The sequence below is a fragment of the Hibiscus syriacus genome, unplaced genomic scaffold, assembly GCF_006381635.1.
Source record: "Hibiscus syriacus cultivar Baekdansim isolate YM2019G1 unplaced genomic scaffold, ASM638163v2 tig00111708_pilon, whole genome shotgun sequence".
NCBI classification, from domain to species: Eukaryota; Viridiplantae; Streptophyta; class Magnoliopsida; order Malvales; family Malvaceae; genus Hibiscus; species Hibiscus syriacus.
Genome location: NW_024063159.1, coordinates 1,892,823 through 1,907,505, shown reverse-complemented (window position 1 = coordinate 1,907,505; position 14,683 = coordinate 1,892,823). Strand labels below are relative to the sequence as shown.

Sequence of the window (14,683 nt, the reverse complement as noted above, 5' to 3'; positions counted from 1 at the left end):
TGAATGCATGCTTATGATCGAATAGAATGTATAAATGATATAATATAAGATAGGGTAAGAAAGAACTCCCTTAGAATCAGCAATGAAAAACATCCATGGTGTGATTAATTCATGGAGAAAATTGGAGCTAGTTTGGATCGTATCAGATGCAAATCCTCATTTCTTTAGTAGAATAAGGAGCCCATTGAAGCTAAAACAAATATATATAATTCTTATCAAAATAATATTCTAATTATATAATGATAATTAAAAGTAAATAATAAAATTTAAATTCATACCTATGTATCAGAATTTTGATCAATGAGTGGTTGAATTTCTTCCAATTCATCTGATAAATCCCGATGATCTTTTCTTGCATTTGACCACATATTCAATGAAAAAAATTCATTATATACTCGAAAAAATTATTTATATACGAATTCAATATTGAAATTACCTCAACAATAACGGGAAGATCGAGTTTTTCACAACCGGTCATAAAAAGGGCATGTGATGCAACCCTAAGACTGGAGAAGAATGAGACATCTGTTAATAGCATTTTTCGATAATCAGTTTCTCGACGCATTTCCCTATATATAAATGCCAAAGCTGCGGAGCCCCAACTGAGTCCGTCGACAACGTGAAAATATGCGATGTGGCACAACCACATACAATGAAATTGGTTGCACAATTTATTTGGCATTAGGATCCCTCCTATGAGCTATAATATGCAAGCCCGTGCATACATTTTAATATGTTCCTTGGAGGCATCGCAACTCAAATGTTGAAAGTTGTATCCAACCAATTTAACGGTATTCAACCACCGTTGAAATTAAGCGGTAAACTTCCAAGATACTCATCGCACAAGGAATGTCAGTCACCATTTGCCACTCCAAAAATCACATCCCTATCTACCAGAAGCCCCAAATATAAAGAAACATCCTCCAACGTAATAGTGCACTCTCCACATGGAAGATGGAATGTGTGTGTCTATGGTTTCCACCTCTCAACCGATACAAAAATAAGGTTGGGTTCAAGGTTACAATGTCCTTCATATTTCGTTAGGTAACCGAATCCAACCTCAGCTAAATACGACCAGACACGACTAGGTATCTCTAACTTAACGTTACGAATGAATGGATCTAATATACGACCTCTCTCCTAATTTAATAAATAGTATACAAATTAAAATATAAACTAATACAAAAAATGAAATAAATAAAATATTCACAATAATTAAAATAATAACATAATTTAAAATTGTTATTGTATCAGCAACTTACCTCGAAATATGATTCTCATTTAAATTTAGCAACCCGCCTTCCATTTTATAACTGCAAAAAGTAATAAAAAGTAGTACAATAAAATTTAATAAAATAATAAATTATTAAATAATTATAATATAATAAAAAAAATTTTACCTTCTTAATATAAAGATTGATAATAAGAAGAATGAGAGAATTTGAGATTTGAATGTGGTTTGAGGGTTGTGTTGAGTGTGATATTTATATGGAGAGGGGAGGGGGACGGGTGGTAATCAATGTGGGAGACGGACGGTTTAGCTGAATCAAAGGAAAGATATGTGCCTTCCCCATACATGTTAGATGTTCAGCAAAGGGGCGGATGGCCATCCGCGCCTTTTCTTATGTGGTGGCAGCTCAGACAGAACCCCGCGAAGGCGCGGCTAACGATCCGCGCTTTATTGCAACCGTGTCAGAAAATGTGTTAGATCGATAATATTAGGGAAGAGGGTGCTTAACAGGTAATTATTGGTCTAAGGGTGATTTTTAGGTAGAAACGTCTTATTTTGGTCGTTAGATTCATTTTTAGTTTAATGCATATCGAGTAAATTTAAACAAAATCAATTAGGAATCGATAACTCAAGATAAACAATTGAAAGTCAAAATGATACAATTTAATCATTTAAGGGCCAATTTTGTATTTATGCCTTAACATAAAATGCAAAACAATACATCTTCAAAGTGAAATCAATATAAACGGGTAAGACTGATTTCATTACTAAATAGTAAAACCAATTTCAAATTCAGTAATAATTTTAGATGATGTATTAAGATTTAGCGAAGAGTACGAACCAAGCAATTTCAATGGTTGAGATATTGTTATTATCTCTTGAAGTATCGGATTCGAGTATCGTGTATGTAGAATATGAACGTTAATTGTCAAATGATTAAAAATCTTTAAACATATACCTCTTTGTATTCATCCTTTATCTGTCCAAAAAAAATTGACAAAGAAAAAAAATTACCAAAATAGAAATCTTTGGCACAGCATTATTATATTGTTAAGATAATAATTATAATCATAGTTATTGACATTAATTCATAGATTATTGATCATTAAAATCCATCCTTTAAGATTTTTTTAAAAATTGAAGTTGAATAGGATAATTTGAAGATGTGTAATCTGTTTAATCAAAAACCTCTAGTGATGTAAAGAAATTTTATCGCAGATGTAACACATGATCTCTTACAACAAGCATGGAAGGTGAAGCTCTCTCATATTCGAGGGGAAAATGATCAAATTGTTTATGTTATGGTGGTGATGAGTCGTGATCAACTGATCAACATGTGGGTGAAATTGTTTTTGATGTAGTAAGGAATGTACTGAGAGGGGTGGGTGAGGTAGTTAGTCTTCTTGAAAATTTAAAATTACTATATATTTTAATTTTTAATGTATTTCCTATAAAAAATTTGTTTCGTCCCCTAGAATTTTAGTTCTTTCTTTGGAATTTTAGTTCATCCCTCTAAAGTTTAAGTTTGCCCCCTAATATAAAATCATGCATCCGCCCTTGGATGTAGCCCCATTTGATCTTGCAAATTTGATTGAACAAGATGTACTAAGCTAGGTTAGGGTTATAAATTAGACAAGACATATAGTGAGTTTTTCGAGATTGATTTAGTAAAAGTTTGGTTAATATTCGAATATAATAGACCTGACTCGAGCTCGAGCTTGACTCGAATTCTTAAAGAGCCGAAACGATCTATTTGATATTTGACTTGAAAAGCTCTTGAGCTATTTGAAAAAATATATTATTTTTTAAAATTAAATTATTGATAATATTAACATTCATATATTAACGTTTAAAAACATAACAAGGCTTTCATGTAGTTAAGGTTCGGGTTCAAGTTCGAGTCCGAGTCGAGTCGAGTTTCAATTTTTGATTTCAACTGGAGCTTGAAAATTTTAAGCTCTCAAGTTTTCGAGTCGTGTTAAAGTTCAATTTTTTTTTCGAATTCGAGTTGAGCTTGATAATTTTAAGCTCACGAATTTTTGGCCAGTCAAATTTAGTTTTAAAGTTTTTGAGTGGAACTCAATAATACTCGAACTCAACTCGTTCATTTATAGTCCTCTACTAGACGGTTAAAGTGCTTCTTCTAGCTTTGCATGACTAAAAGAACATCCTTTAAGATTTTGGGATACTGATATATCAGAATTTGATATTTTTTAAGATATTGAGCCTATGTATTGTATTGTTTGTTTTTAGTCAATTGACTAACTAAATAACAATCTATAATCTTTTTTATGTGTTATCAATTATGATGTATATATTACTTTAATTCACAATCATATTAAACATGAATCGACAAATATAACAAAATAGCATCTGTAGATAGAACCATTACATTGATGATAAAAACTGTAAATTAAAAGAAAAAACACGTCTTTGTAAGAAAACTGATTAGTGGATGTTAACAATATAAAACATCCTTTTTAGATATATGAAATAAAACAAAGATTAATGCCCTCTTTTTGGACCCATCACGCACATAAGAAGCAGCCCAAAGTTAAAATTGTTTAAAACAAGGTTTCCGTTGCCGGGACTTGAACCCGGATCTCTCGGGTGAGAGCCAAGTATCCTAACCAACTAGACTACAACGGAGGCTTGAAAGAGCCAACTTTTCTCATTTATTTGTTTCATTTTATACTTCCATTCGTTTCTGTATGAATTTTCAGACAAATGTTTGGAAATTTGTTATACCTCATCCTGCTGCTCGCTCATTTTCTGTTCAACAATCCACCAGTGCTAGTTCTGATCGTGTGTACTACAATCAGTCAAAAGTACCAGAAACTTTGATCCGGTATTGATGTTACTGTATCATCTAGAGTTACTGCTGATGCTTTGGCTTCTAGAACTACCTCAGCTTCACAAGTTGGGATGCAGAAGAATCTGGTTAACAGCACTATTAGGCATCTTCCACCACCAGGGTTTAGCCCTCTTCCTCTGAAGCCATCGAGTGAATCTGTTTCTGCCTCGGATTTGTTGACCCAGGTGATGTTTGATTATAGTTGGCTGGCTGTATATCTGTCGGCATCATCACGAAAAGGCTCTGGGGCTTGATAGTTCTATCAACTATGCATCTCATTCAGATTCCATGTATGTCAGTGACAGAAGCAATGGCTTGACTAGGACAATAAGCTTTCCTTTCCCTGGAAAACAGGTTCCACCAGTGCAGTTCCAGATGGAAAAGCAGAAAACAATACTTTTGTGCATAAAAAAATCAACTTAGAACAGAAGCTTCAGCATCGTCAATTCATGAATGGAAACCAGCAGTTTCAAGAACAATCAGTTTGGACAGGTCATTTTGTGTGAGATCGATATGCAAGTATTTACGCCTGGTAACTTAGCTTGATTGCTCATTTTCTGTTTCTTGATTTGGAGTTGATCTTACTTGTTAAAATTCTTTTTAAATGCCTTGTTCATCAACGTTTTAATAAGGCCACATGTTTGTTTCTGGGTTCTTTATCGGGATCGGTTGAATAAACTTGGTTTCCTATCCTATTTTCTAATGGTTGGAAGTTAGCAGCAGGCAGCAGAACTAGTGCACAATCGACTTCAACGAAAGAAAAAGTGACATTCAGGGTAATTTAAAAAGCTGGATGTGAACTTACAAAATGCTTTTGACCTAATCTTATGCTAAGATGTAGTAAGTATATGATATAATATATGTCAATATTAGCTCTATTTTTTCAGCTTGATCAGATATATATGCATAAAAGATAATGAACATTTTCAGCATTTCTTCTCTACCAAATAGGTGTCTAGACAAGCATTGCCATGCTTGTTCCATATGTAAGCCAAGGCTTCGACAATAGAAATATTGCTACTTTAGCATGGTGAAACAAGCCTAATATCTTGGCCCCATACCTTATTTTACCAGGCGAAAAAAATTTCATCACCCATTGATTTGTATCTCCAACATTTAGTTTACAGTCGCAAAACTTCACAAGAAAAATTCGATAAATAGACATCATTCTTTTATTAAACATGAAATGCATGGATTTCACATTTAATAAAAGAGCAAAAAAGGAAACATCCCACGTTGACTTGTAAACATACCCTTTTCTCTATGTATACTGGTGTCTGTCTAAGCTACCCTCTATTTCGCTCTGATAACTCTCGTTGGAAGGAGATTGATATCAGCATTGGAATGGATGCTCAAACTAATAAGATTATGTCTTGGCCACAACTTAAAGTGTGTCCCAATTGGGAATATTTGCCGTAGCCTCATTCACCATCTGCACAAGTCTCACCTGCAGAAATTGAATCACTACATTTCAAACTGTTGCAGCTCAAAAAGTTTATGTCAAGAAACTATCCAATATGCCGAGAAATTACAACCACCGTTTGATTAACCTGCAATGTGTAAGGCACTGAGACATTGTTACCATTCCATAGATTTGCTCTAGGATGTGGTTTGTGTTCTTTTACCTCAAAGATCAGCCTATCAACTTATTAACCATGAGTCCTGTATTTATATTTTCCGAAACTGATGAACTTACCACACTTTCAGGAACACTTAGAGGAGGCCCGCTAAGATGCGATCTCTTGTTGAAATGCCATTCTCCAATCTTTCCATATGTTAATTCTCCCTGTAATGCCAACTCAGAGTGAAAATATTGTAAGCAAAATTTCATCTTAAAGCTGTAAACAAATCAAAAAATAACATATCGATTCCAAAAACAATAAGTTCCAGAGAGAGCTTCTTGTATGGCTGTACCTTTAAATTGTAGTCACATCTGTAAGTATAATGGAGTATAAACTTCTTCCAGAATTTTCAAATCCCAAAGTGGCTGATAACAAACAGCGATGACGCCGATGAGAGTTGAACATCAAATTGTAGCTAAAATTGATTGGGAGCAAAAAAAAAGGTTCAGTGCATTATAATAAAACCTGGAGCATGAAGTCTTCACGAAGTATATGCCGCACATCATGTAGTGCTGATGCCACAGTATATGCAAACCTAAATTTCAATGGAATGGTCACACGTGTCAAAAGGCCATATCAGCAAAAAGAATAAAAATAAAAGAATTTAAAAAACGAAAACCTTGCTGACATTTCTAGCACCCATCCAAATGCCTGATCGGTTGCTGGATCATCTTTCATCCTTAATGAAAGATTCATCCATGTAGGTGAAATTTTCTCCAGCTCAGACCGTTATGAAAGTTGATTTATGCTCAGAGCAAATGCGTCACACAAGCTATGACGATCTTAAAGGGATACTTTTCTGATAATCACTGGAGAATTGCCAATTGGATCAATGTTCATCAGAGGACCCTTCTCCTTGGGATAATACTTTCTAATAATAGTCTCGTGATCAGATGGCTTAATGTAAAAAAAAGGGAACCCAGTTGGATTTTTTCCACGAGCCAAGTTAGGCAAAGGATTTACGAATATATGGTCAGGTTCTGCATCAGTCATAATGCAGTAACTTTTCAGATAAAATAATGGAAGAGCATACACCGTGAATGGTTTTATCGGTTAAATGAAAACTCACCCTTGGTCAATTGTTGCTTTTTCCAACCATTGTACAAAAGCCCATGGACTATTCAAGACAACATACCCCTGAAGACGGGATTGAGAGAAAACAAGAAAATTTTAGTTAAAACAATATTTTTTTAGTTCGGTTTATGTCTTACGAGTAATGCAGCGGATAATTCACTGTAAAATTATGATTCAATTAAAAACAATATGAGCATCTTCAACTTGCAATGACAAATTATGGATAAGCTTGATCTATATCTATATTGTATATCTATCAGTTTGGTTGCTTGTTCACCGAATTACATGTTACAAAATACAAGGGGAAATGAAGACTGAAATACTAAACAGCAAAAGACTCACCCGATCTAAACCCTCTGGGAGAGGATCAACAACAAAAGTTGGAATCTCCTCCATCAAACTGTCAGGCTTCCCAGAATGCAAAATTCGAGTGAACTTTCCCATCTCTGACCCAGGCATATCTCTTACCTTCTTATACCAATAATACATAATCCGACACTGCCATTGGTTATACGGAGCATCAGTTGCCGCGAGGGCAACATGTCACTTTGACTTTGAACCCCCAAATTCATTCAAATTCCCTGGCATTAGTAAAGAATCCTCCCATTCTTCCGAAGATGTCTTATAGTGTATTATCATAGTCAACAAATTATATGTAGCAAAGAAAAACCCTAGAACTAAAAGTATCAAAAGGAGCGGCGAAACACGCTTCATCTTTCCTTACACAATACAAAACTACTGCCTTTATCAAAGCCACAGCGCTTAATTCAAATTATGCAATCTAGAGCCATATTTGGGGGGGGGGGCAGAGATAGAGAAAAAAACCCACAACAATTCCTTTTAACCGTCCTATACAGTATAGAACTGCAGCAAGTGAGAATACCCTTTGTGGCAAAATCTCAAACAATTGATCATAAATCCCTCAGAAATATATAGAAATGAACCTGCACCAATGAATTGCAAGCAACATAACAGTAAGGCATGGGTCAATGCCGCATCAAAACGGCAATGATTAAAGCAGAAGAATGCAAAATAAAGACGATTCAATACAAAAACAACAATATGAAAATCCGGGTATTGATCAGAATTCACAATTGGAAAGGATCAGATATGATATTCCACTTTTTTAATTAAAAAGAAGCAAAACCCAGAAATCAAATAATAACAGAAACCAAGATTTTTTTTTTCAAAATGAAAATAAAATGAGAAAAAAAAAAGAGATGAATGTAGTAGTACCTGAATTTCACCGAGAGGGAAAATACAAAAAATTTGTACTGTTCAACGACAATGGAGAAAAAGGCGAACATTTTGGCAAGTTGGAAAAGGGTTGAATGCTTCTAAGATCTTGGGGTCTACTTGGTGGACGACTGAATTGGTTTGGTTAGTGACTTGTCAATATTTGCTTTGGTTTTTATCATATGTTGGATTTGGTACATCACCTCTTTTGATTAAATTAAAGGGTAAATTCAATATTTAGTTCTTCAATTATTCTCACTCGTCGTTTTAATCATCTAACTATTATTTTTTAAATTATACCTAAAATTATATATTAATTTCGTCTTACTCTTCCATTACAAAATTAATGACGATGCTAACATGTCACCATAAAATAATGATACTTCATCATTGAAAAATAAAAAATTATTACGTAACATTTATGTTTTAAATTTAAGAAGATTACGTAAATTTATATGGGGAAATTGTACATATAATTCTATATTGGTTCGAAATACATAATAATAATCTTAGTAGAATATATTTATGGTTCACAATACATATATGTGGGAAATTGTACATATAATTCTATATGGTTGTGGTTGAAGCCTTTCGAGCGAGAATGATCCAACAAAACACACGATACAAGACAAAGAAAGCAAGCATGACACCAACATTCATCCACCTCGAGTCCTCGTCAAGCCCCCTGCTCTTAAGAACATCCTTCCCCGTCATCAAACATCCCGAAACTCCCCTCGAGAAGCACTCATTTCTCATCCCCCAATACTCATTCGTCAGCATCGCATCCAACGGATACCTGTACAGTGACACATAGTACATGAACAGCCAATACTTCGGGATGTTATCTTTGGGGATGAAATAGCCCGAGAAGAGAAAAAATGATCCCAACACCGTGCAAATGAGTGAATTCCCGGAGATGAAATCCGGCGAGATTGCACTGAGGAAGAGTACGAGGGAGCTGGCCATTAGGATTATGAGCCAGACGATGAATGTGAAGAACGCAAAAGCCGGAATCGAAGGGTTGAGGCCTACGATCCAATACACCGGGATGGCGAAGAGGATCGAGACGATGAACAAGAAGGGCATGAAGACGATGGTGTTGGCGATCATGTAGGAGGAGATTTTGTAGGCTCCCCTTGAGGCTTCTTTCATTAGGACTCGACGTTCTTGGAGGTATATGGGGAGTGCTTCGACTGTGGACGAAAGGAGGAAGCTTAGACTAAATGCGAATAAGCCTAATCTTTCGGTGATCCCTTCTTCGTCTCGCTTTACTTTTATGTATACGCTTGCTAATCCGAATCCACCCACGATTGCTTGCATTGTTCTTGCTAAGAACAGCTGCTTTGTTCTGTATATGATCTTCCAGAATCTGGAGCAAAGAATCATGATTTCGAGCATGTTTGATGAGAACCGAAACCTCATCATTCGTTTGTCGTTGTCGTCGTCGTCGTCGTCGGACCATATGTACGAGTCCTTGTCTTGTACAACAGAGAATTTGGAGGTCGATGTCTCGAGTGCAGGCATGATTTCCATTGCAAACTCTAGAGCATTCAATTGAATCGGGATTTGAAATCCTAATCTCTGTATGTTTTCCTCTAGCAACTCGAGACTACCATTATGAACAACGGATCCATGAGACAGAACCAAAAACTTAGAAATGAATCCGAGAATTCTATAGCTCGGTTGATGGATCGAAAGTAGAACCGTTCTTCCCCTAGCTCTGGCCATGGAAGCAAGAAGTTCGATCACATGCAGAGCTGAAGAACTATCAAGGCCGGAAGTCGGTTCGTCGAGGAGTAAAATCGGAGGATCGTGGATCATATCGACACCGATCGAGACCCTTTTTCGTTCTCCGCCAGAGATCCCTCTATGTTCATGATCGCCAACAAAACTATCGGCAACATGTAAAAGGCCAAGCTCTTGCATCAAGCTCTCAACCCTTTGTTCCTTCTCTTTCGAGCTCATCTCTTTGAGCCTGAACTTGGCACTGAATGTCAACGTTTCTTTTACAGTAAGTAAAGGAAGCAAATCATCCTCTTGTGCCACAAATCCACATATCTTCCTCAACTGAGCAGGACTGGTCACCAAATGATCATCAATGGAGATGCTACACGGATCAAAATCCTTGTCATGTACCCTCCCCGATATTATCCTAAGAAGACTCGATTTCCCGGTGCCACTCGGACCGACGATTCCAACAATCTCGGAGCTTCGCGCGACGAATCCGACCGATTTAAGTACCTCAACAGGCTTAGGCCTCTTTTGCTGAAAGAAGGAAAAAGGGATCGATCCTTTGAAGTGAATTGTGTAGGAAAGGTTTCTCACCGTCAGTTTGTGTGAAGGTTTTGAATGCGGTGGTGGTGAGTGGTAAGAAGAAGAGGAAGGGCTGGTGGATGATCCTTCAGGAGAATTGGAAGTTGAGAAGAGAATGACTGAGTCGTGTTCTCCATTGATGCTGCGTCCCGAGTGGAAGCAACTCGCCATTGTTGGAGCCTAGAGCTTGAGCATTGGCTGCATTTTGTTGAAGGTGGCTGAGGGGTGCAGATTAGTAGAATTGGATGTTGGAACAACCGAGTTTAATTGTAGGACAAGTTTTTCTCTAATGCTGGTGAATTGACGCTGAAATAGCTGCCTGTGTTTGGTGAACCGATAAACTGCATCTATTTGGTCAAATTTTATAAAAAGGTCAAGCACTATAAATTTTCTTTAAATTTAGTCCCTGTGTTAAAGCTTGATTTTTTCTCTCTCATTAACTCTATCAAATGTTTAAAAAAAAGTCAAGTCAAGTTAATTAATAGGATTAATATGAAGAAAAATATCAAACGATTATAGAGAAATTAAACCCATAAATGAGAAAAACATAGTATAGACACCTTTTGTGTAATCTGACCCGTAGTGTAGGGACTTGTACATAATTGGACCCATATTTATATAAAATTAATTAACATTGTTTCTTGTAGACATGAACCATTCCACAATACATTCCATAGTGAAGGTGCTGCATTCCACATATGGATTGCCAAACTTAATCTAAGTTTTACCTAAACGATGCTTACACCAGTTTCAAAACCAGGTTTGAAAAATTGTGCAGAGGTATTAGCATAACTAACTTATTTTAAAACTATTAACTTATTTATTTCTAATTATAAGAGATTCTATATTTATTTATGTCTAATTATAAGAGATTCGAATAGAGTACTCTTCAGGTCGGATCGACTCGGCCGAAAACCCGACCTAACCTGTCAACATTGTTGTGCAATCAAATGTTGACAATCAAAAAGATCGGTCGAGCTTCCTCAGGATATAAAATTTGCCTTCATAGCAAACGTATTGAGTCTCCTCCGTTAAGAAATTATCAAATCATCATCAACAACATCAGTTGTTGGCCGGTAACCGATTTGTGGAGGGAGTTGGATGACAAATTTTCATCACTTAGGCTTCGTACCCAGAAAAATCCAGCTCCACCATGATCTTCCTAAAAAAATCTTCGAAATGATGATGAGGCACCAATATGAAGAAATGAATATATTCCTGGTATATTATATACTAATCCGAATTCATAATATTCGAATTAAATGCCAACATGACAAGAAAAAATCAACTATCAAGAATGGAGGATTTAAGATTACCTGCCATCAAGGGAACGATGAACATTAAGGGACTCAAACAGATGTTTACACCGAGGGCATGTAGGCATTTTACTGTATGATGCCCATCGAAGGATGCATGTTACACTGCAAGAACAAAGTGCAAATTACCCATAAAACCTGAAATCCCATTGCAATCCACTGAAAATATAAAACATGTAGCAAATGTCAAATGTAATCAGACCGCACTACATAAACAGTTAAAAACAATAAATTCCCAACTAGATACTGAATTGACAATGTAAAATAAGTCAACAAGTGAGTGCCGCTGCGTAAACCAATTTTACCCCAATGTAAAATGATGACGAAGAAGATGATATCCAATGTAAAATGATGATATGCAAGATTATTATTCATATTATCCTTACGAAGAAGAGGACGAAGGATAATATTAATACACTATAAGAGAGAGAAGTCCTGACCTCATCCACAAAGTAGGATGAGAAATAGTACGATTACCGGGTGAGAATGCTAGCAAATGGAGGCTCTAGATATGGCAACTCATGTGTTAAATTTTAATGTAGTAGTTGAACACATTGCTCAGACCAAAAACCACGACCTGCAGACTCAGAATAATTTAATAGTAATTGAACAGAGTTTAGACAATTTTAGCCCGTGTTTATTTTCACTGTTCCACCTCTTAAAACCTCTTATGTTTGCGCCGCGCAGATCACGCGCAGACATTAAGCTTCGCAGACCGTTTGTTTTTTAGAAGACAGAAGCTATTCTAACGTCTGCGCGAGCTCTTCTTGGTGCAAACATGGTTTTATGTCTTCAAAGGTCTTCAAACCTCTTCAAGAACAATTATAAAATATGGTTATTTATTAAAATAATTTTAAATAATTTAATAAGGTTATTTATTTTAAAATAATTTATTTTAAAATAATTTATTAAAAATATGGATTGATTTATTTTAAAATAATTTATTTTAAATAATTTATTTTATGGATTGATTTATTTTAAAATATGGATTTATTTATTTTAAATAATTTATTAGTATGGATTGATTTATTTTAAATAATTTATTAGTATATATTGATTTATTTTAAAATATGGATTGATTTATTTTAAATAATTTATTAGTATAAATTTATTTATTTTAAAATATGGAATGATTTATTTTAAAATATGGATTGATTTATTTTAAATAATTTATTAGTATGAATTGATTTATTTTAAAATATGGATTGATTTATTATTGTAGTTGTATAGATTGATTTATTTTAAATAACTTATTAGTATGGATTGATTTATTTTAAAATATAGATTGATTTATTTTAAATAACTTATTAGTATGGATTGATTTATTTTAAAATATAGATTGATTTATTTTAAATAATTTATTAGTATGGATTGATTTATTTTAAAATATGGATTGATTTATTTTAAATAATTTATTATTGTAGTTGTATGGATTATTTAAATTTCAGTATTGTAAAACTAAAATTATTTAAATCTCAATATTGCAAAACTCTTTTAAGTTTAAAAAATCAGTTTATTTATATTTCAATTCATTTTAGCAGTCTGCAGACGTTAAAAAACAAACATTCTTCTTCTTGCAGACTGCAGACTTTTGGTCCACCTCTTCTGCTGCAGATGCCTGCAGATGTGGTCCGCAAACTGCGGACCTTTTACCTCTACAAAAATAAACACCACCTTAGTGCTTGAAGTCTTTAAATCGGACTTTGATAATCTCCAAAAAAGTTATAAAATGCTTAATAATTCATTAAAACTAAACAACCATCTAAACTAGAATCAACACAATCTACAAAATGTTTTACCCCGAATGACATGTTCATACACCATATCGGATAAATTGGAACCCATCTATAGCCAACACCAAGGCAGGCAACTAATCAACTACATATTCTATGAGCCCAGTATCATATTTTATATTTTTATTAAAAACTAGAACTTTACCTTAAAAATATCAGCTTCTATTTTTTTCCAAGTCTATAATTGGCTATTGCCCTGTATGTGTCGGAATCGTCTTTCGGTTGGGCCCGGAATTGAGCTTCGACTTGGATTAAATGCTTTAGAGTTGCCACCGACCATTTTAAAACGAATTTAGGTGGGTCGGACACCATCTTACCTGATCTGCGTTGTACCAGAAACGTGTCGGGTTCGGGAGTCGGTTACAGTCAAGGAAGGATTAGCACCCTTGAACCGCCCTTTCGGTACCAATTAATTTATCGGTTGCCTTAATTACAAAAATTAAAATTTAAAAATTTGATTCGAATTAATTATCTTTGATCGATTGAAAGCATACCTAGAAAGTCAAAAATGTTAGATTATAAAAAATAGAAATAAATATGAAAAAAGCATTAATATAATAATAATAATAATAATAAATAAATAAAATTAAAAAATAAATAAAATTAAAAATAATAAGAATGAAAAAAAGGAAAAAAGGAAAAAGAATAATAAAAATAAAAATATAAAATAAAATGAAGAGAGGAAAAACAAAAGGATAAATTCTAAAAAATGAAAAAAAATGTTTAAGGACCACCTAGTAATTAAACAAAATATCAAATGCACAAAATTAGAGATTAAAATGTAATTAGTATAAACTAAGAGACCGAGAATAAATAAATAAAAAAAATAAATTTCATTAGTGACCAGAATAAAGTATGCATAAATTTGGAAATCAGAATTCGAAATATTGAAAATAAACTGCAGTGACCAAAATGTAAAAGGTACAACTTACAGGGATCGAGGATTGAATTTACCCAAAATATTTAAAGAACCAAAGAGAGAATTTACCCTAAAGTCCACCTTAACGTGGATTTGTTTCATTTCATGCAACATAAGCCTTTTTTTAATGCATTTGTCATTTAATTTAAAACAAACTTCCCCTGTTAGTGCTAGCAACCAAGCAGCCTTCAATGGTAGCCATGGGAACCGAGAACTCTCTTCCATTAAGCAACAACGGCCCAACAATTCCTACAGAAATCTGCACGTACTTGATCGGTATCTCATAATGGAAACCCCTTCCCATATATCTACCTTACGAACATTC

The 14,683-nt window shown here is 34.5% G+C and overlaps 1 protein-coding gene, 1 non-coding gene and 1 pseudogene across 2 annotated transcripts; all 3 read right to left on the bottom strand.

Moving 5' to 3' along the window:
• Positions 1-3,807: 3,807 nt before the first annotated feature.
• On the bottom strand, positions 3,808-3,880 carry TRNAE-CUC. Its single transcript has one exon. It is a non-coding gene; the product is annotated as a tRNA-Glu (tRNA).
• Positions 3,881-5,321: 1,441 nt separating this feature from the next.
• On the bottom strand, positions 5,322-7,555 carry LOC120167952 (annotated as a pseudogene).
• A 994-nt stretch (positions 7,556-8,549) lies between these two features.
• Positions 8,550-10,653, bottom strand: LOC120168012 (ABC transporter G family member 23-like). The gene has a single exon (XM_039176879.1). The coding sequence runs from the start codon at positions 10,499-10,501 to the stop codon at positions 8,585-8,587; it is 1,917 nt and encodes a 638-aa protein (XP_039032810.1). The 5' UTR covers positions 10,502-10,653; the 3' UTR covers positions 8,550-8,584.
• Between the last annotated feature and the right edge of the window lie 4,030 nt (positions 10,654-14,683).

Coding starts and splice junctions, on each gene's coding strand:
- LOC120168012 (XM_039176879.1), bottom strand. CDS start 10,501: ATGGCGAGTTGCTTCCACTCGGGACGCAGCATCAATGGAGAACACGAC.